The sequence below is a fragment of the Myxocyprinus asiaticus genome, chromosome 6 (genome assembly GCF_019703515.2).
Source record: "Myxocyprinus asiaticus isolate MX2 ecotype Aquarium Trade chromosome 6, UBuf_Myxa_2, whole genome shotgun sequence".
NCBI lineage: Eukaryota > Metazoa > Chordata > Actinopteri > Cypriniformes > Catostomidae > Myxocyprinus > Myxocyprinus asiaticus.
Window position 1 is genome coordinate 42,948,666 of NC_059349.1, and position 24,351 is coordinate 42,973,016.

Sequence of the window (24,351 nt, forward strand, 5' to 3'; positions counted from 1 at the left end):
CCATGAAGATAAAAACATCCGGATGAGCCTGTATGTTGCACTAGTGCAGATTACAGAGTTCGTAAACATACTGCTACAGCCACAATCCGGATTCCGCGCTAACGGTGTTTTAAACGTAAGAAGGCTTTTAACTTCATCTGCCTGTGACCGTTACATGCCTTTATATCAGGTAATAAACAATCGGATTTTATTTTTATTATTTGCGTAGTACGCAATAACGTAAATGTATGTTACTAAATAAAGCGCTTAAAGCATCACGGTGTTGTGCTGTTGCTTGGACTGTAATTGTATGTCAGTATTGGGCTTTTTTTTCGCAGAGACATGGCTTGTAGTGCGCGCATGTCATCTCCGGTGTGTTTGATTGAAAATGATTTAAATGGGCAGCTGTGTGTGAGTAAAGAGGCCAAAGACATTCTGGATGAGATCAAGGAGCCGGTGGTGGTGGTGTCTGTGGTGGGACTCTATCGTACGGGGAAGTCATACATTATGAACCGCCTGGCGGGACAACAGTCAGGTAAGAAATAAGCCTAATAATACTACTAATATTATTATTATTTTATTTTTGTTTTTTGGCTATAATGAATAAATAAACATAATCTTTAATAATTAAATAGTACAAGAAAGTTTAGAAGGCTAAAAAAAAATAATAAATAATAAAAAAAATTTTTTTTAATGATATCTTTTTACAGTAAAAGAATAGAACAGTTCAGGTTGTAGTCCAAACGTGAATTTAAAAGCCGTATTGAGTTGCATACTGCACACACAAAAAAAATAAAAATAATAATAATAATAATAATAATAAATAAAAACATTTTAAACAAACAAAAAAAAAATCACGTTTGAGGTATGACTGTGTGTAATTTATGTTGTAGAACAAAACGTCCACCTATCGTCAAGTAATGTTTACCACAGACCTTATATTACTCATAAGCTGAAAAACCCCATTATAAAAACCAATAAATCCAGAGGGAACCCATGGCGAATTAAACTTCTGGGTTCACCTACAAATTGACATCATGGCTGAACAGCTTTATAAGAAATAGTGAAAATAGTTGATCTTTTTCAAATAAAGCAAGGTTAGTTTAGGTTCTTACTCTATGTCAAATGGTATGACCCCAAGAAAACTTTGTTATTCATTATATTTGCTTTAAAAACAATTATACGTGAACACTCAAATGTATTCAGTTGTATTTACTGCATTCTTACATCACTATAAATAAATTTTTAAAAATTCAAAATTGTATAAACATTTTTTTTTAAAACATTTTTTTATGTTCTAGCTCCGTACATTCTTATCCTTATTACAGACATCCTTATTTGTCTTTGACCCTAAAAATGTGTTTGTCTCAGGCTTTGCTCTGGGCAGTACTATCGAATCCAAGACCAAAGGCATCTGGATGTGGTGCGTCCCTCACCCCTATAAAAAAAGACACACTCTGGTGCTGCTGGACACAGAGGGACTTGGTGACGTGAAGAAGGTGAAACCAGCCACAAGGAATTCACATTGATGTTTCCATAGCAACATTAGGCGACATATACCTCCATAGCAACACTTGAGAGCAGTAGAATAGCTACATGCTGCAAATAATTATTTGGAAAACAGATTTCTGTTGCACACATTTTATCTTGTTGCTAGTAAAGGCAAAACGCAGGTTACTGGAACTGACAGCCTCTTAATGTTTCAGGGGGATGAGAAACATGACACATGGATCTTCTGTCTGGCTGTTCTGCTCAGCAGTACTCTGGTGTACAACAGCTTAGGGGTTATTGACAACACGGCACTGGAAAAGCTGCAGTATCCTTTTTACACACATATACAATACCCACATTTATATGTTTTACGTCATTAAAAACTAAACTAAAACAAAACTAAGTGAAAAGGAACTAAATACTGTATATAAGGTTGAGTAAATGTACACGACTTGTTTACAAATAACAAAACTTTTTTTCTACATCATGATTTTAGGTAAAATTTTGCATGAATGTAAGGCAAAGCGTAGCTCAAGTATTATTTTATGACAGACAATTACGAAAGGATCACCATCAAAAAGAAAAGAACAAATAAATACAAATAACACAACAATACAGCATATCTTTGTGTTTGGAAGATCTTCATATGAACTTGTGTGTCATAAATTCACTCATTCACAACTGCATGACAAACATACTCTTAGGTTGAGACACAGCTCTTCGCATGAAATCTAAGCAATAATCGCATGAAATCCACAAATCAGAGCAACAAATAAAAAAAAAAAAACTAAAAATATATATATTTTTTGTGACCATTAACTTAAAGGTGCTGTATGCAGTTTTTTTCACGGAAAGGTATGCAAAAAATGTTCACTGAAATAAGTGTCATAAGATATCTCACCCGGCTGTGAGACAGCACTAGACTCTGTAAAGAGCAAAGAAAAATGTGTGACAATGACACTTTCGACCAGTCAATCATTTTGCGCATTCTCATAGTGTAGTAGTTGCACCAAATTGTTGAGGCTTAAAGGAATATTTCATTAAAATTCTCTCATTATTCACTTACGCTGATGCCATCCCAGATGTGTATGACTGTCTTTCTTCAGCAGAACACAAATAAAGATTTTTAGAAGAAGATAGATCTCTGTCAGGTCCTTTAAAAAAGTCTGTCTTTTAAAAGTTAATAACGTTTTAATTATCAATGTATTTTTTACACAAACGTATCGATTTGCTTCAGAAGACAAGTGAATAATGAGAGAATTTTCATTTTTGGGTGAACTATTCCTTTAATGCCATTTTTAATCCATGTTGTTCGTAACAGTTGTCTGTTGAGGGCGCTATTTTGCTGCTGTTGTTTCAGTAAAGCTCAATGGATAGAGGGGGCGTGTCTAACTCAATGTCTCATGGAAGTATAATGGCTGAAATTGCTTACAACACCTTTAAAGGGATAGTTCACCCAAAAGTTGAAATGATCACATCATATACTCAGCCTCATGCCATCCCAATGTGTATGACTTTATTTCTTCAGCAGAATACAAATGAAAATTTTTAGAAGAATATCTCGGCTCTGTAGGTCCATACAATGCAAGTGAGTGGGTGCCAATATTTTGATGCTCTAAAAAGCACATAAAGGCAGCATTAAAATAATCCATAAGACTCAGTGGTTAAATCCATATCTTCAGAAGTGATATGATATGTGTGGGGGAGAAACAGGTCAATATTTAAATCCATTTTTGATAGAAATTCTTCTCCCTGCCCAGTAGGGGGCATATGCATGAAGAATGTGAATCACCAAAAACACAAAGAGAAGAATGTGAAAGTGAAAGTTAAAGTGGAGATTGACATCTATTATATCGCTTCTGAAGACATTGATTTAACCACTAGAGTCATATGGATTACTGTTATGCTGACCTATGTGATGTTTGAAGCTTAAAAATATTGGCACCCCTTCGCTTGCATTGTATGAACCAAAAGAGATGAGAAATTCTTCTAAAAAACTTAATTTGTGTTCTGCTGAAGAAAGAAAGTCATACACATCCGGGATGGCATAAAGGTGAGTAAATGATAAGAGAATTTTCATTTTTGGGTGAACTATTCCTTTAACTAATCTCTTTTAACAAGTGTTAACAAGCACATAAACTACAAACAATATACAGGACTTTAAACAAATGTGTGTGTGTGTATATATATATATATATATATATATATTTCATATACACACATACATACCTGTATACTGTATATATCGGAAAAATTACCTAATTAGCTGCTTATTACAAAGGAAGAACTCTATGTTTGCATCTCCTTAAATTTCTTCTGTAATGTGGTTAAATTGGATATTTTCTTAAAAAAAATTTATTTTCAAACTCCAATCACTCTTCTCTGTGAAATCCCCATCATATTTAGAGACCCCTCTACAACAGTTTCTACCAAAGTGGTTCCACTATGCACTCTTCGACTGTATCCTTAGTTTAAAAACAAAATATGTGGGAAGAATGTAAAAATAATAAAAAAATCTAAACTGACTTTGATGTCAGAGACAGTCACGTCACTTTCATGAGTTCACTCATATACTGTAGGTTTTATAAATAAAAATAATTTGTAGTCTCTCAGTTGATGAAAATTATATGATAGTTATTCAAGTATTAGAAAAATGTTGTTTAAAGTAGTTTTATATGTAGTATCTGCTTGAAATATGATAACCTACCCACACAGAGTAAGTACAAACACAGTAAACGTGTACATACACATTACACTCATTCACAGTAAACAAACTAATACAAAACACTCTCTCCTAGCAACGGTGAATTCCTCCTGAATAGAGCTAAATATAGCTATGTGACAGAGCTGACAGAGAACATTCGTGTGAAGGCACAGGCAAGTCGAGACGAGGATGAGACAGCAGAATTCATGCATGTTTTCCCGTCATTTGTCTGGGCTGTTCGGGATTTCACACTGGAACTGAAAATAGGGAATAAACCAATAACATCAGACGAGTATCTGGAGAGTGCACTGACACTCAAAACAGGTGTGAATTGACATTTAAGTGATATTAAGTGACATTAAATATATACAGCACATACATACCCCTTTAGTAACGCCATCTCACGAATGCCATTTCACACACAAACAAACACTCAAAAACACTATCCATTCACTGTCATCTGTTTTCAATGTTGCAATATTTAAGCACACAACAATGACATTGTTGTGACTTGTGTAAGTTCTGCAACACTAGCGGTACCAATCAGAAACTGAGAAATAACTACTGTTGGTTTCCCTTATTTCAGGTAGCTCACCTCAGACTGAGCGGTTCAATCTGCCCCGACGCTGTCTTCGTCATTTCTTTGCATTGAGGAAGTGCTTTGTGTTCCCTCGGCCTGCTAGTACACAAGACATGAGAAGAATGGAGGAGCTGACCGAGGCGGAACTGGAGCCAGAGTTCCTGCAGCAGGCCAACACATTCTGCAATTACATATATGACAGTGCAGAGCCAAAAACCATCAGAGGAGGCCGCACAGTTACCGGAACCGGTATGTACTTTCACAGTAGTGTTGGGTTCGAGTCCACCTTAGTCAAGTCCGAGTCTTTAAACAATCGAGTCCAAGATGAGTCCGAGTCCAAAAGGGGCCGAGTCGGACTCAAGACCGAGTCCATAACAGGCCGAGTCTGAGTCGAGTCCGAGTCCAAATGAATCTGTTCATGAATCTGAATTAAAATTGTAACTGTAAACTCAACATCAATATTTTAAGCTTATTTTAAACTTCACAACTAAGAAAAACAGTTTGTCAATATAAATGTAACAAAAACATCCCTGTTGCATTTCATATATATATTTTATGATTAGTATCCCACTGAACAGACTTCAAAGTGGTTTCAGAATGAAAGCATATGCTTTAGGTGTATGAAGACAAAACTGTCCTTCAACACACTTCTTATTGTGTTCTGTTAACATTTCAATTATTTGTTGCTTTTCCCCTCCACTCAAACACAGACTAAAGAAAGTGAAAGCTGCATTAGTCATTACAACCATGTAAAATTTTTATGTAGTTTTTATTTCTACTTCAATTTTCAATTTGTCAATTCAATTTAATTTAGTTTTATTTACATTTTTCCCTATCTAAAGAAACAATAGTCTATACTGAGATTTCTTTCTGAATCTTCCAACTGATTTGGTAAAATACAGTACATACAAATGAGTCATCATAGTAGAAATTTGCACTCGCTGAGAAGTTACGTCTCACAATTTGACTGCAAATGCTACATCCAAAAACACTGGAAAAGCCCACTGATAATATAAGGGCCATGTCGTCACGGACATGATTTTCTAGTTAACTAGAAAATCTTCTAGGAAACCGCACAATGCAGGGCATTTCTGCATGCTGCTCGTGTACCTAAAGCCCTGATGCGTCCGTGTGTGTCTCGCAGCAGCTGCCGCAGAAGATAAATTATTATTTGCTATAATATAATATATTTGCTTGAGCGGCAGCCACGTTGGTCTGCAGTCAGTCTGAAATCTTTAAAAACCAACCAAAGAAAATTTCACTGAGCACTTCTTTAACCGCAAAAACATGGAGAATAATAATTTTGAGTCATAAATTTAACAAAATTGTCCTTCAAAAGTGTCAGAGATATAGGCTAAAAAAAGACGTGCATAAGTTACCTGGTAGTTTACAATAAAAATAAAATAAAATGAACATTTAAAATAAAAACGTCATAACCAACTAAATTAATCTCATAACACGAAGTTTAGTTTCATACACAAACACTGTCATCGATTAATACATTTATTTTATAGTCTATAATTAAATTATAAACAAAATATTTCACAATATCCTAATATTTTATTGTACATGGTTGAATGTTGTGAATGGTGGACAAATGCTGTAAAAGAATGTATTTTAAGCAGCTTGTCAATGCTTTGAAAATAGTCAGTCAATAATAAATAATAAAATTCAGATGTGAAAGTGAAACTAAACAGACACCACATGTGACTTTCAGATGTAAAAGTGAAAGTGGAGATTTAGAGGAAAAAAGGACTTAAATTTTGATCTGTTTCTCACCTACATGGTGACTGAGAAAGTTATTATTTCCTGGCAGCTCTAGGTAATCTTGCTGAGGTGTACGTAGAGGCGATCCGCAGTGGGAAGGTTCCCTGTCTGGAGAATGCAGTCGTGTCTTTGGCCAAGATCCAGAATGTCCGAGCAGTGGATGAGGCCCTGCAGCTTTACATTGCAGAGATGTTCAGTTTGACTAAGCTTCCAATGGACCCTGCTAAGCTGTCCAACATCCACAAAATTGCAGAGAACAAGGCCATTGAAGTTTTCATCACCATGTCTTTCAATGACAATGAACAGATTCATCAAAAAGAGCTCATGGTACTAACACACAGACCAAGGGAACTGAAAGAGGCAGACTAGAGAAAAATAAAGAAAGGCAGACAGTTATATAGAGACACTTAAAATAACATAACAGATAGAGACACGTTGATATACAGATGGAGAGATAATCTGAGCTATGTTGTGTCTCAATTTGCATACTTATATATTATGCACTAAAAGTATTTACTTTGCTGGTAATTGGAAAGTTCATACCTTTGAGTATGTACTAAGAATGTACACCAGTATTAGGACATAATACATCATAGAACTGCGCCATGATATCACGTATCCTCTTGTCGTGTACTACATGTACATTTACATTGCATTTAATCATTAAGCAGATGTATTTTTCAAATCGACTTACAATTGAGGAACATTTCAAGCAAGGCAACAATATAGTGCCAAGTTTCAAGAATTAGCTAGAATATCAAAGTATTATACTGTTTATTTTTCTGTGTAAACGTTAGCATTTAACTAAAAGCCATTATTACATCAGGCTCATACAACTGCTGTGCCACTTCTGCCATGCATTCTTCACCACTTTTTTAAAGAGATACAGTACTACCTGAAAAAGCATGCACTTGAATAGTATACCTTCTGGGTTCCTATATTTGACCAACTTGAATATTATTTTGACAATCTAACGTCTAACAATCTAACAAAAATTGCATACCATCTGGACCTTTTCAATACTATTTTCAAGGTACTATGATTTGGGATGCACTAATTATAATCTTGCATGCTATTTAGGATGGACAGTAATTGAATTTGGACACATTGCTACTCTTGTATTTATCAAAACATATATGAACAGTGAGTCAAATAATTAGTGTATCTATGAAGGCAGAGCATACTGTTATTACAAATAAAAATAGAAAAGTTTACTCTCTTTCTCTCTCTCTCTCTCTCTCATTATTTTTCACTTTTTAGGGAAAGATTCATGAAGAATATCAAGGAATGTGCCAATAGAATCTGGAGGAGTCTGTGAGACAGTGTGAGGCCGATCTGCATGATGTGTTTTATACACTGGAAAAAGGCATTTCTGATGGATTATTCATGAAGCCTGGAGGATACAATGAGTACAGAGACACAATTACACATCTGGCCAATAAGTACAAAGAACAAACTCGGACACAAATCATGGTAATGAACACACACATGCATGCTTTGCTTGTGTTCTATTTTTTCTAGATGGTCATACTTGTAACAGCACTCATCACCATCCATTATGCTGATAAAGAAACAGAAAAGTTAACATTTTTACTATTTTAAAACAACCTTTTACCCCAAAAACCTCATGTTGTTCCAAAACTGCTTTTGGATACATTTTAAAGAATGTACACACTGATACAATGACAGTTCATAGTGATCAATGTTGTCAACATCCAAAAAGGATAATATATATATATATATATATATATATATATATATATATATATATATATATATATATATATATATACTTTTACATTGTTGAATATATATATATACTGCATGGATTACTTTTATGGTACTTTTACATTGTTTTATATATATATATATCTATAATATATATGCAGGGTTGGGAGGGTTACTTTTGAAATGTATTCCACTACAGATTACAGAATACATGCTGTAAAATGTAATTTGTAACATATTCCATTAAATTATTCAAGGTCAGTAACGTATTCTAAATTTTTTGGATTACTTCTTCAGCACTGATAGATTTTTTACTCGTTTTGACTATAAAAACTCTGCCAGTACAGTAAGACAAAATACACGTTAAAAATACATTCTCTGAAAAACCTAAATATCTTATGCAGTGTTTCTAAAACAAGATCAATCAAATTGATCTTGTTTACAGGATTTTTAGATATTTTTAGAGGAATACAATAAAAAAATTATTATCAAGAATACGATTTTTGCCCTAATATCAAAGGTCTTACTAGAAAAAAGAAATTATGATCCAACATGAATTTTCTTGATAAATAAATATGATTGTGCATGGTAACGTGCATGTAAAATGGCTAGAAATAGCATTTTAGCTTAGCGTAAAGCTGACAATTTACACAAGGTTTATTTCTATTTCTTCTGCTCCAAACTTACTTCAAACTTACTTCTCTGTCTGCTCGTATGAATGTAACACATCATAAGAAAGTGTTTCACTGTTGTTCAAATGCACTTTGGATCACATCATTTATATGTATAAATGTTTTACATCTGAAAGGATTAAATATTAAATGAAACAATAAAATGCAAAGGAATCTCTTCAGTAATCAAAATACTTTTTGAATGTAACTGTATTCTAAATACCAATGATTTAAATTGTAACTTTAGTGGAATACTGTTACTTACATTTTGTAATTTAAATACATAATCCCGTTACATGTATTTCATTACTCCCCAACCCTGTATATATATATATATATATTTAAGCAATATCAAATGAGCAATCGTGCTATATGGCCCTACATCAGCACTGCTGTGATTCAGCCGCAGGCACGAACAAGTACATTTAAAAAATTAGGAAAAACTGAGTATGGTCATAAAAAAGGCATTTGCGCATGGAACTTCTTTCTTACGCTACGGATCAGAATCTGCCATTGCTGGTTCAAAGCAAATGATGTATCCAAGCCTCTCAAAAACATCACTTTAGAACTACTAGTATCACGGCTTGGGTTGTTTCTAACATGTTATTAGAGAAACAAGGATGTGTGTGTGTGTGTGTGTGTGTGTGTGAGAGAGAGAGAGAGAGAGAGAGAGAGAGAGAGAGAGAGAGAGAGATGGAGCATGTGCGATCACCTGTTGATGATGCAGTAGTCTGTAGTCATGCTCCATCTCTCTCTGTCTCTCTCTCTCTCTCACACACACACACATACACATCCTTGTTTCTCTGTATTGAGTATGTAACTGAATGTATTGAGCCAGTTTGAGTATACAGAATGGAGAATGAGATTTGAGAGCTGCAGCAAAAGAGAATATTTTAAATGAATAATGACCCCAAACCTCACTCAAACATCATATGGCTTCAGAAGACTTGGAATATATCACACATGTCATATTGACTACTTTTATAATAATTTTGAGGTGCTTTTTGTCATATTTGGAGCTTGACTAGCATGGTCACTATGAACTGTTGTAGTTGAACATTCTTCAAAATTTCTCCTTTTATGTTTCACTGACAAAATGACAAAATAACTGCAAATGGGTTTGGAACACACAAAGATGAGTAAATGATGACAGGAGTTTTATTTTTGGTTAAGATTTTTACTTTTTAGTACTATCAAAACAAAACCTGTTGTAAACCCCATTTATGAAAAAATGTTGTTGAATTATTTATTTTATAGAGTGAGGAAGTGTTGAGTACGTATTTGAAAGCAAAGGAAGAGATTGGAAACATGATTCTACAAGCTGACAAATCTCTGAGTGTGGTGGAACAAGAACAAGAGGGTAACATTCAAATCAGCTACTGTACAAGTCTTTTCTATCATTCAACTATTAGTCAAGAGACTTTCAATGGTATACGAGACAGTACAGTAACTTAATGCAGAAACAGAGAACACACATTCATCAGTGTCTAATATAAATACTATTTCAATTCTATATGGGTCTAAACTGCATACATCCTGTTTACCTACACACCTGTCTATGTCAGTTGTTTTGTGGTGTTGGAATGAAAGTTTTACTCTTTCTCTTTATGCAGTGCAGAGGTTAAAGAATGAGATCCTAGAGCAGCGACAAAGGGGCCTAATGGAACAGAACCGTTTACAGAGGCAAGCATTTGATGACATGCAGAGAACCCATGATGAGCATGTTAATCAGATCATTCATCAGATGGAAAGAGAGCATGAGAGAATGAGAAGAGACAATGAACGAGTCCTGGATGCAAAACTGAAAGTAAGAACAAGGCACTTTCTTTAAAAAATCTAAATCCATTTAGAACTTTGGATTTTAGGCCACATCCACACTATTCCATTTTAGTTTGAAAATTCTGTTTTTAATTTTACAACGTCATCATGTTCGGATTTTTCAGTGGAGAAAAATGTCATTCTAGTGTGGGTGAGAGACATAAATGTAGCAAAATTAAAGAATTTTTTCTCATTTTTTGAAATACCTATTTTCAGTTTCCTAAAGTCATAGTTTTCCATAGCATGCAGTTATAAAGGGTGTTTTTGAAAGTCTCTATTTTAGGTGGTGGACAAAGCTGTTCGTGTGTGGACCAGAGGCATAAACGTTGCAAAATCTAAGTGTTTTCAAATGAAAACGTATTAGAAAAAATGAATCATGGGAATACTGTGGATTTTAGTGTACAGTATTAATGCAAATTTCTCTCATTTTAAAGGAATGAAGGATTCTCTCATCATGTTGTTCCAAACCCATTTAGATGTGAAATCTTTAAATTGTTATTCACTGAAATTCTTGACATCCACTGTCAGTTAAAATCGTACAGTATGTGTCAAGTGTATTTATAAAAAGTGGAACTATAAGTTGAACCTCCTTCTGGATATTTTAAATAATCTACTTAACGGTTATGGCAAAAGACAAAATGCAAAAGTATAAACTGTAAAAACTGTTTGAACTTGCTAGTCAACCTCTCCTTAGAGTGAGGTTTAGGATCAAGGTTAGGGTTAATCATTCTTTAATTAGTTGTTATTGTTGTTGTTTTTTGTTATATTGCAGGAGAGGGAAGCTCTTCTGCAGCAGGGCTTCCAGCAGGAGGCTGATCGGATGCAGAGGGAGATTGAGAGCCTGAAAGCAGACATTAGTAAAGACAAGGAGTCCCAACCATCCATAGTCAGCACAGTTTTGGATGGGATGGGTACTGCTGCAACTATGTTTTTGCCGGGCTTCATCCCTAAAGCAGTTGGCATTGGCCTGTCCTTTCTCTCAAAGCTTTTTTGAAAACGTATGTACATTAATCACACACTCAGCCCATTATACATATTATTTTCACAGCTTTAATGTGTTATATCATCTAATAGTAAAATTGTCATTGCTGGAACTAGTGAATTAGTCATGTGTTATTAATCCAGAGAGAGTTCTTCTCTAACAGATACAATTCACTTTAAAGGCCTTGTATATTTACCTCAAAGCAAGCACCAACATTTTTTAAATGATCAGTAATAAACCAAACTAAACTTTTCAATATTTATTATTTAATTTATTGTTTTTCCCTTGAACTGACACATACATTGCAATCTGTGAATCCTAATTTAAACTTCATTGGTGACTTCAGAAAACCAAGAAAAGCTATTTGTGACCAGTGTTTTCTATTAGCCCTAGAGCAGAGGTTCTTTTTAACATCTTTTTATAATGATTGTTTTATTTACACATACTTTTGAGTATACCCTACAAGTGTCATTTAAAAACACTTAAATAAACAGACAATGTAAAGAAAAGTAACAATGGTCATTCACAGTAGCAGCATGCATTTAAATTTTTTAAAGCCATGCGGCTTCAGCGACTCTTTTTTTTTCTGTGTCTGTCCCCCATTATGCAGTAGCAATGAAGTTATCAAATCAAAGATGTCAACTTCATAGGAGCACTTGAATTGGTCAGCTAGATTGACTACTCTCACAAATCACAGTGTAATGATGAGAACTTGTTGACAATAGAAAGTCAAATGCTACTGAAATCGTTACACTGTATGAATTATTTTTTAATGTCAGCTTTTGACATGGACATAAGCAAACTCTTTACGACAGGCCTAATCTCTGCAACAATACATAGACTGTTTATATATCAAAGCAGTTAAAGATCATGTTAAGTTATTTTTGCATAATCTAATTAATACTCATGAGCTAAGCCTTTTCCATTTTCTGAGCTCACAACAAGCACGTCTGTGCACCACCCCCCAACTGTCCCCACCACTTTATAAGCAAAGTGGCCACCATACATTTATAAATGAATGAATGAATGCGATGTAACAATGATTTGGATGGGTGTTTTATTTATGGTTCATTATTTTAGTCTCTTCATCATCACTCTGTGAGTGAGGATGCTGGGAAGCAAGTCTGCCACAGTGTTGACAAGAGGCATCACATATTCCTTAAATAAGCCACCAGAACTGTTCTCTTCCTTTTTTTTCTTTAGATTTTTTATCTCTTCCTCAAGAAAATCAGCTTTCTCCTTAAAGCCTTTGTTTAGCAGCTCTTCCTGCTCCTTCAGTTTGCTCTCCAGAGCTCTGTCCATCTCCTGCTGCTTCTGCTGCATCTCATGGTTGAACTTCTCCTCCATCTGCCTCATTCTGTCCTCCTGCCGCACTTTCTCTATCTCCATCATTCGTTCACTCTCAATTCGTTTCTCTTCCTCCTCTTTACACCTCTGTTCCATCAGAGATGCCCTTTCTTTCTCCTCTGATCATTTAGCCAAGATAAAAAGACAGAGAAATTACTTTAAAAATTATGCTAATCACCTCAACAACCTGAAGCCCAACCACATGTAAGTGTCTAAAGTGTATTAGATCTGGGCTGTCAAACATATGATTGGGGGGGGGGGGGTTACATTTATAACAAATGGCCATGAATATTTTTAGCATTTCAGTATGATAAATTCATAATACGCCACTATTTGTAGCGAAAACAGGACAGATGGTTTCCATTTCACCAGTGCTTTTTCAATTACAAATATTTCAGGATTTGTCAGCTGAATCATGAAATTAACAAATACTCATTAGGATGCTTATTAATAAATATTTACCTTGGATCTTTCTTTCATTTTCAGTGAGTGTTTTATCAGTGTAAAGGATACTTTTTGCTTCAGCTCCACGCTCATTCAAAAACTGATTAAGCACAGTCTCTGCCTGCACATAAACAGAGATACACACATCCACTCAAATGTGTTTTTCCATCTTGGTCATTGATAGAACTTTAGATTTTAAGCAATTTTTCAATTAACCTCCACACATAAATGCATACACTAACAAACACAATCTCCCAAAATGAACTCAGTAAATGTCCTCACCCTGACTCCTTTGTTGGGCTCACTGCGGTATTTTGCAATGATGGCATCTCTGTCTCTGCAATAGAGTTCATATCCTCCAGACTGACTGTACACTCCATTCTGCAACCGCTCACTCATCTCAGAGAACAAATTCTTCAGCAGCTCTCTGCACTTTAGCTCTGATGCCAACTCATTCTTATCCATCAGGTCTACGTAGTACATATCTATGGCTTCCTGTAAACATACACATGTAAAAATGTTGTCTTTGTATGTCTGTGTGTTTGTTTACAAGTTAATTTGTTTTATTGTTGATTTGTTTTGTTTCATTTGATAGTGGAGCCACTGAAAATTGCTTTCCTAAATTAAAACATCTATTAACACATCTTCTCTAGTTGCACAAGCATGTAACTTTTCATTACAATTTTGTGCACAAATGTTTATTTCATAGAACAAATAAGATATATAATATAGGAGCATTAATATAAGCATCATTTATTTTATATTAGGATTTTTTATAATTAGCCTACACATTTTAATTTTAGTAATCATACTTTGAGTAAAATAAACAAAAACAAAATGAAAAACTCAAATATAATCATCTTGAAAAAAAGAAAACGTATATATGAAAGATATTCAGATGTTAAAACCACCTGCCTAATATTGTGTAGATCCCCCTCGTGCCACCAAAAGAGCGTCAATCCGCATCTCAGAATAGCATTCTGAGATGCTATTCTCTTCACCACAGTTGTGCAGAGCGGTTATTTGAGTTACCGTAGACTTTGTCAGTTCAAATCAGTCTGGCCATTCTCTGTTGGTGTTTCCATCCACAGAACTGCCGCTCACTGGATGTTTTTTGCTTTAGGCACCATTCGGGAGTAAATTCTAGAGACGGTTGTGTGTGAAAATCCCAGGAGATCAGCAGTTACAGATATACTCAAACCAGCCCATCTGGGACCAGGCTCTAGAATTTACTCAGAATGGTGCCAAAAACCAAAAACATCCAGTGAGCAGCAGTTCTGCGGATGGAAATGCCTTGTTAATGAGAGAGGTCAACAGAGAATGGCCAGACAAAGTCTACGGTAACTCAGATAACCACTCATTACAATTGTGGTGAGAAGAATAGAATCTCAGAATGTTATTCTGAGATGCGGGTTGGCGCTGTTTTGGTGGCAAGAAGGGGACCTACACAGTATTAGGCAAGTGGTTTTAATGTTGTGGCTGATCAGTGTATGTGTGTGCATTTTATGTTTATGTACATAAAAAAGTAGCACAGTCAATAAATGACTTATTAGTTCGATTCCGTACCAACTCTTTTTTTGTAAAACTACCTTATCTGCATTATCAGTGGAAACTAAAGGTAAATCAAATAAATCCACCATCACAAATCCCCCTCCAACTTTTCAAAAAATAAACAGACTACTTTTTTCCTTCACACTAGAGTCAATATTTAAATACTTAATGGTGCTGTAAGAGATTTTTTATGAAATGTTATGCAGAAAATGTTCCTTCACCCTAAAAGATATCTCATCTCATCAGTCTCTGTGACTGTGTAAACAGCAAACAAAAATGTGACCACAGGCCCGGAAACCCATCAAAGTCCTCCATCATGAAGGACGTATCAATTTTCTAAATGCACAGTGAGGAGGCGAGGACTGAGGATGGAGGAAGCATCCTGAGGACACTTGAGCGAGAAAGCAACGGAACATCCTTTATGGAGACGTTTTGGTTGAAACACCTGATACATGCATAAATTCTCCTCCCCCTTCACATCTGACACAACAGTTTTAATGCATGTTTTCCCTTAGCAGTTTAAATAAACCGTAATCTTCACATATTTCAACAGTGCATCTTGAATTATTAGGATTTAATTTGAATATACTACTGTAATAAATCAAATTTCAACAACATTACAGCAAGCAATCCTAGGTAATGCAGCTGCGCAGAGACGGAGCTCTGAAGTGACGCTTGAGTGAGCAAGGACATATTTTACCAAAACTTCTTGCTTCGTTTTCTTGCTTAGAGTCCTTTCATTTCCTACTACACTACGGTTGCTTCTAATTTCTGAAATTGTGCATCCTCGTGTCCTTTCCTTGCATCTTTTCCTCTTTTTATAAGAGGGCAGAACTAGGAAGCAAGAAAAGTGAATGAGGATTCACAATTTCAGAACTGAGAACATCACACATTGTTTAAATGTTATTCAGTTTTATAACAGTTTTCAGCTGAGAGCACTATTTTGCTCAATCCTGCTTGGTATACTACAAGGGCCTTTTGAGTCTTCAAGGTACAGATAAAATTTTTCTCCTGTGATGGAAAGTGGACAAAATATTGTAGCTGACCACAAATTGCCTTGTGTTTGCCTTCTGCCTTCCATAAAGAAAAACATCAGTGTCCAACTCCACATCTAATTGAAAGAAGCATCTTAAAGTATCTAGCTAGCTGTTTAGACTCACTTAAATGTTAATAGTGGAGATGTAGTGGTTCAGATAAGATAATAATGAAATATCACGCATCATTTTTATAAATGTGTATTCTAAAATTATCCTAAAAGTATTCTGAATACGTTGTATTGGAATACATTACTGAATACATTTAAGACAGAGTATTTAGTATTCAGCCAAGAATACTTTCTTTAAGTATTCTGCACAATCCTGCATGTATGATTATGTGTATTTGAAACTCACCACCAGTTTTCCAAGGTACTCTCCTTTTTCATCTTTAAAGGAACGTTTCATGAATTCAGAAGTGGCCAAACTGCTGAACTTCTGGTGCTCCGTGGTAAGATTAGTAACAATTACTGGAAACGTATTCTTCACCTGCAAAACACACATATAATTTACATGGTGTGCAAACAGATGTGTGTGATTGGTTTCTAGCCAAAAGTAGTGCATATAAAAGGAAGATTTTAACTGCTGAATGTGCTGAAATAACTCCTTCAAAATGTTCTTGGATTAAAAAAAATAAAATCTCTATAATAATAATTCAGATAAGGTTTTATTTTATTTATTAATGTCCCTTTTATATATATATATATATATATATATATATATATATATATATATATATATTGAACCCATAGTTGCTTTACAATGCATACACTGAAAACTTAAAAGGCTGGATAAGCACAAGTGTCTACAGAAAAGATCATAGGTCTTTCGCTATCATAATACTGCCCAGAAGACAACTTTATTGCTCAGAGGTTGTTCTTTTATAGCTCAGGAGTCTTAATGGCATTCTCAGAGATGTTTTATTTAAGTATCAACTGTTAAAAGTATTTAGAAGAAATATAACTAGATATATTCTGAAAGAATTGTTGACATACAGTATCAATATAGATCCCTAAAATTAATATGGATATCATAACAAATCTCAGTTGCCTCCACGTCCGAGACCATCAACCTGCACATCTTATCACGTGGCTTGTTGAGCGCTTTACCACGGAGACATAGCACTAGTGGAGGCTTCATGCTATTCTTCATGGCATCCATGCACAACTCACCACAGTGAGAGCGAACCACATTATAGTGACAACGAGGAGTTTACCCCAAGTGACTGTACCCTCCCTAGCAACTGGGCCAATTTGGTTGCTTAGGAGACCTGGCTGGAGTCACTCAGCATGCCCTGGTTTTGAACTCACGACTCCAGGGGTGGTAGTCAGTGTCTTTACTTGCTGAGCTAATCAGGCCCCCTTGAAATCTTTGACTTTGATCACAAACTGGTATCTTGGCAAATCTTAGCACAGAGAGACTTGTAAATTGACAGTTGACATTGTAAATTCTTCTCCCTGCCAAATAGGTGGCAATATGCACAAAGAATCGCCAAAAACAAAAGAATGTGATACAGAAAGTGAAAGTGGAGATTTATATTAAAAAAGGACTTAAATATGGATAGGATCTGTTTCTCACCCACACCTATCATATCGCTTCTGAAGAGATTGATTTAACCACTGGAGTCATATGGATTACTTTTATGGTGCCTTTATGTGCTTTTTGGATCTTCAAAGTTTGGCTACCATTCACTTGCATTTTATGGACCTGCAGAACTGAGATATATTTCTAAAAATCTTTGTTTGTGTTCAGCAGAAGAAAGACACACATCTGGTATGGCATGAGGTGAACTATCCCTTTAAAGCTGTTTTAGACTGGTAAAAATGTGGCATTTACTGACTAACAGCACTGACTTTATACTATATCAGAATATGTCTTACCTCTTCCATCCCACTCTGATACACTTTTAAAGCTTCTTGAACGGCTGCCTGGTTCTCTAGATTTGCCAGAGTAACCACTGCATTGTCCAGACAGGGCACACGACCACTGCTGATTGTATCCACATAATTCTGAACTAGATGACCCAGTACTAAAAACACACAAACACAAACACACTTAAATAGATTTACTCATTTAATTAGTTCAAAATTGATCAGTTCAGTAGATTTGATTGTTTGTTTAGATTTACTGTAGCTCAATACAAATCTGTTTAAAATTGTGATGTTGTCATGACAAGCTTACAAGGCTCTTTGATGTATAGGCTTTTCTGTTTGAACAAATAAATCTCCCAATGACTCTTAATTTAGTTAAATACTCACATCTCCCAGTAACTATATGTCCTCCTTTCAGTTTTTTCACAGCACTCTCGACAAACATGTGGTCACAGAAATGACGTGTGACCTCCAAAAAATCCGGCACTAGGTCCTCTTCTTGTAGACTTTCTAAGCATTTCATTTTATCCGGTGAGGTTGGAGATGGAAACACAAAGCACTTCCGGGTAGGGAAATAATTCCGGATGCATTGACGGGGCAGGTTGTAGTCAATGGTTTTCTTATTCAACCCTAAATTAGGTTTTCGGAAGAAAAAAACACATTATTACCAAATAATTTGCTCTCCAGTCACTATTCATTTACATTCAGATAAAGTTCCTTGATGTGTATGTGCTGAAGCATTAATACGTTTCAGTTGTTTTATATGTAAACATGCTTGGCAGACGTCTTTGACTTCTGCACTGCATCTTGCTGTTTTTCAAGCATCTTGCACAGGAGTGACAAATTTTTTAGATGCCATGTCAGTTAAAAAGAACTTCAACTTTTAAAATGCATTTGGAGTGCAATCGTGTTTTATTATATTCATTGTACCATCTAACCATCTAGTAGGTGAGCAAGAAATCTTGCCTGAAATACCTTTCTTCAGCTGGAGGGCAAAGTTGAGGTACTCGTCCGCTGTCACTCTCCTTCCATCTATTTCCAAATCCAAGGTGAAATCTCTCACGACCCAGATGAATGAGGGGAAAAAACGCACAAAATGAGACTCCTCTTCCTCCTCGTCTGCTGCTTTTGATGGAGATTTGACCTTGATCTGCTCAGCAAGTTCAGTAACGTAGCTGCGGCACATTGAGAAATAACAGCATCTTATAAAGTGTATTTGTGTTTATGTAAAGAGGAAGAGGGTCATGCATGTGACAGGCTAAAGGATACTGCAGCTGTTCCAGTGAATTGTTATCGATGGTGCCGCGGCTGTTGTACACCAGAGTGCTGCTGAGAAGAACAGCCAAACAGAAGATCCATCCGTCATTCTTAGTGTCTCCCTGAAACACACAGCTCAGTGTCTTCAGTTAAAACAGCTTAATATCCCCTAACATAACATAAGTAAAAACTCCCAACATACTTTTATAGTGTTTTCAAACACAAAGCTAATCTAATAGTTTAACTCATTTAAATGCAACAGCATGATTTAATACTGACATTAGTCTACTGCAGATACAGCGTAACTGAACAGACAGAGCCAAAAAACAATACTGTGTTGCTGTGGATATGGTGTCCTCACCTTGTCCACATCACCAAGTCCTTCTGTGTCCAGCAACACCAGAGTATGTCCTTCTTTTAAGCAGTGAGGCACACACCACATCCAAATGCCTTTGGTCTTTGACTCGATTGTATTTCCGAGAGCAAAGCCTGCGACAATTGCATTATTTTTACTAACATTTATTTCATCTAAAATATGCTCATACTTGATGCAGCTAATGCACTCATTTCCATGTATACTAGGGTTGGATCAATACCAAAATATTCTTTACACAAGCACTTCATCCGTCCTGTCAATCAGCGCCCCTCTCGCATGCACGCAAATCAATAATCAACATTCCAGCACGCAATTTGGGAGTTTCCCCGAGATTGTGATAAGGGGTGTCCCGGGTGCCAGTGACTACAATACAAGTTGTATTATTATTTAGACCTTGAGTCTAAACACCTTTTGCATTTTCAAGACAGACATTTGCACATATATAAATTGGACAAATTAATCTTTTATTACTTTTTACACTTCAAGCCACCTGAACTGCGCTTAGCAATAGTGGTGGGGATTTTGATTTATTCCAGTGACTCGAGTCATTTGAATCTGTGCACCAAAATGATTCGTTCGGATCCGTTCAGTGACCATTACTGCAAATTACACCTTTACTCCAGTAGGTGGTGACAAATTAGCGTGTTTATGTGTTTTGCACATTGAACCAAAAGCGAGTCGTGCATGACCAAAACAAGTATAATCATGGTTGGGTCTAAGGAGGGGGCTAGTCATTGCTCCTCTAGATTTCCTTGTGAAAACTGGCCAGTTATGGCATTGGGCCACATCGATTAATGATCCCACTATTTTAATACCGGACCGGTATAACGCCAAACCCTAACGTATACTGAATATGATAAAAAAAGTTTCTGTAGGTTATCTCACCTGACTGTTGACCTGCCAGGCGGTTCATAAGGTATGATTTCCCCGTACGATATAGTCCCACCACAGACACCACCACCACCGGCTCATTGATCCTACTCAGGAACTCAATAGCGTCCTTACAGACACAGAGCGATCCATTCACATTCTCCACCAAACAAACGGGCTCCGGCATTGGTGTGGCTTTGGACATGCTGGCTTTCAAGGTCTTTGTGTTTGAGTCGAAGCAGGCTGGTTTAGCTTCAATGGCTTCCTTGTTGAAAATTTCGTTAAGATGCCTGTTGAAAAAAAAATTCCAGAATGATTGCAACCTATTAGAAGGAAAATGGGCAAAGCTTATCATCACAGACGTTGTACCTATTTGGTCACGATGGGTATAAATATTTTTTTCTTTCTTGTACTTCTTCACTGCGTGCAGTGTCAACTGAATGTCTGTTAATGTTTCTCATGGTCATTAAGGTGTAAATACATTTAACCTGTGTTAAATAATGACTCACACCACTGCTGAAGATACTCATGTCATACATGGTAAGGTTAGACGATCTTCAATGATATATAAGTTACAGTCTTTTATTGAATAATTTTAGACAGATTGCTGGTATGGATTTAAAAGAAAATGGTGGCATTTATGGGCCTATATATATATATATATATATATACACGTGTGTGTTTGTGTAAGTGTGTGTGTGTGTATGCATGCTTTTCAGTATATACAGAACCAGGCTATTTGAATGTGGCAATGGAAGATTCTGTCGCTATATGACATTTTTTTCTTGCGCCATTTCTCTGGACACTAGTCAAAGTGATGGGGTGAATTTTTGAAACCCAGTAGCTTGATTGTATGTTGGAATGTGTTTGTTCTCATGTGTTGTAGCTTACTGCACTAATATTTCATTTGAGTTAATTTGAGCTAATTTCACTCATATTGCAAAGTCTGCATTCAGTTCCTGCATTATATTAACCCGTTGAATCCCAAATTTTTCCCAACTAAAGGGGAACATGTGCTTTACTACATGGATAGCCCAATGAAAGAAACGGTATGCCTTTTCTAAAAAAATAAATAAATAAATAAATAAATAAATAAATAAATAAAAAATTTTAAATGGTAAAAAAATTTGTGAAAGTATGAGATTTATTCTTGGTGACAATGGTAACCAGTGGGAAAATACAAAGTGTGATACAGACATTTTGCTCAGCTGCTCAATAGTACCCAATATATAATTGCAAACAATAAAGAAATATAATTTAGCCTAAAAAAATTAAAGCAATTGTGGAGAAAAGGGAATGACAAACCAAGAATAACTGCATATTTATTTTTACTTTTACTTTGTCTTATTTATTGTATTAATATTATGAAATCTGCAATTTTATAATAGGAGTCAATCAGTTTCCTATTCAAAACTTGTTACCACTTGCATGTTTACTTGTCCTATAAGCATGACTTAAATGAGGCTAAGCAATCTTATTAATAAGTCAATAATAAAGCCTTTAAACATTATCTGTACAAAATATGGTAGTTGTAAGTGTATCATTGCAGGTTTTATTAGCTTTCATTTATAGAGTTTTGACATCAACCTAATCTTTAGAGGAGCACAATGGAATAAAATGGCTCTAGTAATGTGACTATTTGCACTGTAAAAGATTTCACATGAAATCAGGACAGTCTGCAGTTGACAACTCTTTGTAAAATACATCAACTCTTTCTAGACCCATCTAATTTAAAATTACATTTCGGTCACAATTGTAACTGGTGGGATTAAACGGGTTAATGATAATAAATGTGTTAACATTTAATAAGCTTAATTCCCAAAACATTTAAAATAGTTTAGAGTATAATGACTCCATCGCATTGTAGAACTACTTAGAGCAATTAAAACGTTTTATATATATATATATATATACTAAAAGAAACGAAATATCTTACCGACACGGTCTCGCTCTCGAATCCCAAATCTGAGGGTGCGAATGGATTTGCTGGTCCTATTTAACACGAAGTGGGTGGAGGGGGTTTCTTCAGTGTCCGCCCAGATATTTCTTATAAGTAACCCCACTTCTCTGAAATTTCTGGGAAACCACTGATTCGTCGGTCCCTTGTTATTGAACCAAACCCGCGATATTTCACTTTCACTTTCGTGTCAGCATCACGGATTGCAAGGTCGTAGGTTTGATTTTGGCATTGGTGGGGACATAAAACCATTTATGATAGACTTTTGACCGCAGTTTCATGTAACCTAAAGCCTTTATTTATAGATATGGTAGCCAACACACCCATAAAGGGAGTTTTTTATTATTATTATTTATGTCAGTATGTTCCTGAGACAATTACACAATTCTGATTATGTAAACCAACAACATTACAATTTAGTTTTCTTTACTTCATGATAGAATATCTAAACAAGCATACATTCATAACTGAAACGTTATTAGGGATTGACATAAAGGTTTTTAGTCTATATTGACTACAATAATATGCCAATTAATGAATTCTGTTATGTTCTAGGTTAAAGGTAACTAATGAAGACAAGGCAGTTTAACAGAGACTTAACTTTAACTTTACTCTGTCCATACTGCAATCGTCAACATCTCTCATACATCAGCATCAGAGTACATATACATAATGTATGGAGAGCACTTACAGGCATAGTATTGTAGTCAACGTAAACAACAACGTCCTGGTTACTTGCGTAACCTCCGTTCCATGATGGAGGGAACGAGATGTTGTGTCGATGTAGTGACACTAGGGGTCACTCTTGGGAGCCCGAGACACCTCTGGTCTTTGATAAAAGGCCAATGAAAATTGGCGAGTGGTATTTGCCATTTCAGCGGGTAGTTCAGTGTTGTGGCAGGAGGGACACAACGTCTCATTCCCTCCATCAGGGAACGGAGGTTACACAATTAACCAGGACGTTCCCTATCTGTCACTCACTCGACGTTGTCTCTATGTAGTGATACTAGGGGTCCCTATACAAAACGGCGCAACTGGCTGAACTGTGTTCCGTGAACTGGCGGTGTGTGACAGGCAGACCACTGTGTGCCTCGTAGCCAGCGCACCAGGCCGACACATAACTTCCCCCAACACTGTTATATGTGTCGAACGGCCTTTTGGGACAAGTTGACTACCCAAACGATAGAGACAGGCTAACCCAGTCGTGGCATCTTTTCCCCTTCTTTTTTTCCACTCCCTAAAAAAAAGGGGGATTATCGACTGGGCCGACCAGGTCTAGTTGGGGGGTGTCCCTCCCAAGGGGAAGACACCGTGGAGACCACACCTCGCCCAAAGAGAGGGGGGGATGTTTAAGTGGAAAAATACGTCACATGGTCTTTCCAACCATGTGGAGAGCCTTCAAGGTAGATCCTGCCCAATGGGGGAGGAGTTACTACAAACATGGAGACTGGGGCAGAGGGGCTCTGCCCAAGGAAGACGCAGTTTGCCAGCAGGGAAACGAACTAGCGGAAGATATAGATCGCATGGGGTTAGCCTTACAGGGAACCGCCACATGTGGAGCACCTACCCCAGAACAGGGCTCTTAGTAGCGCGTGTACTGGGCCGGCAGCGAGTCTCTCCGAACACTCGACTGCCACAGGGCTCGGAGGAAGTCAACCAGGGAACAAAGTTTGTGAACACTACTGGGAATTAATGGCGTACGTCTTCAGCTCCAAGGGAGGTGGAAGGCGCTATGTGCAAGCGATACACCAGCCCAGCTATCCCGGGCTTATCCGCTTGTGTTGCGTGCCACTACCTGGGACGAAACCGGTTCAACCCGAAGGTTGTAGAACCTTGCACAGGTGTTGGGTGTTGCCCAGCCCGCTGCTCTGCAAATGTCTGTTAGAGAGGCAACCCTGGCCAGGGCGCAGGGAGCCGTTACACC

At 36.4% G+C, this 24,351-nt stretch overlaps 3 protein-coding genes and 1 pseudogene across 4 annotated transcripts in view; 2 read left to right on the top strand and 2 right to left on the bottom strand.

Moving 5' to 3' along the window:
* LOC127441896 (guanylate-binding protein 1-like) overlaps positions 1-24,351 on the bottom strand; it is a 67,227-nt gene that overhangs the window by 17,389 nt on the left and 25,487 nt on the right. The gene's annotated exons all lie outside the window — the stretch shown is intronic.
* Positions 16-24,351, top strand: part of LOC127441892 (guanylate-binding protein 1-like) — a 63,470-nt gene continuing 39,134 nt past the window's right edge. The window contains exon 1 of one of the 2 annotated variants that reach the window (XM_051699447.1): positions 16-115. The gene's annotated coding sequence lies outside the window, so the exon portion shown is untranslated. Of the gene's footprint in view, positions 170-24,351 lie in introns of both variants that reach the window. The other variant, XM_051699445.1, reaches the window with a different exon arrangement.
* On the top strand, positions 24-12,678 carry LOC127441893 (guanylate-binding protein 1-like; annotated as a pseudogene).
* Positions 11,970-22,636, bottom strand: LOC127441895 (guanylate-binding protein 1-like). Its single transcript, XM_051699452.1, has 11 exons — positions 22,407-22,636; positions 20,486-20,760; positions 19,586-19,713; positions 19,237-19,346; positions 18,943-19,142; positions 18,355-18,597; positions 17,977-18,125; positions 16,454-16,585; positions 13,794-14,006; positions 13,530-13,632; positions 11,970-13,186 (listed from the first exon to the last, which is right to left on the bottom strand). Exons 2-11 carry the CDS (start codon positions 20,673-20,675, stop codon positions 12,792-12,794), a joined length of 1,863 nt encoding a protein of 620 aa, XP_051555412.1. The 5' UTR covers positions 20,676-20,760; positions 22,407-22,636; the 3' UTR covers positions 11,970-12,791.

Bases quoted from the DNA above. Each gene is read 5' to 3' on its own strand.
- LOC127441895 (XM_051699452.1), bottom strand. From the start codon at position 20,675: ATGTCCAAAGCCACACCAATGCCGGAGCCCGTTTGTTTGGTGGAGAAT. The intron at 19,714-20,485 runs GTGAGATAACCT...CAATTGTCGCAG, and splicing joins CCTGGCAGGTCAACAGTCAG to GCTTTGCTCTCGGAAATACA. The intron at 13,187-13,529 runs GTAAATATTTAT...CTAAATGATCAG, and splicing joins AAATGAAAGAAAGATCCAAG to AGGAGAAAGAAAGGGCATCT.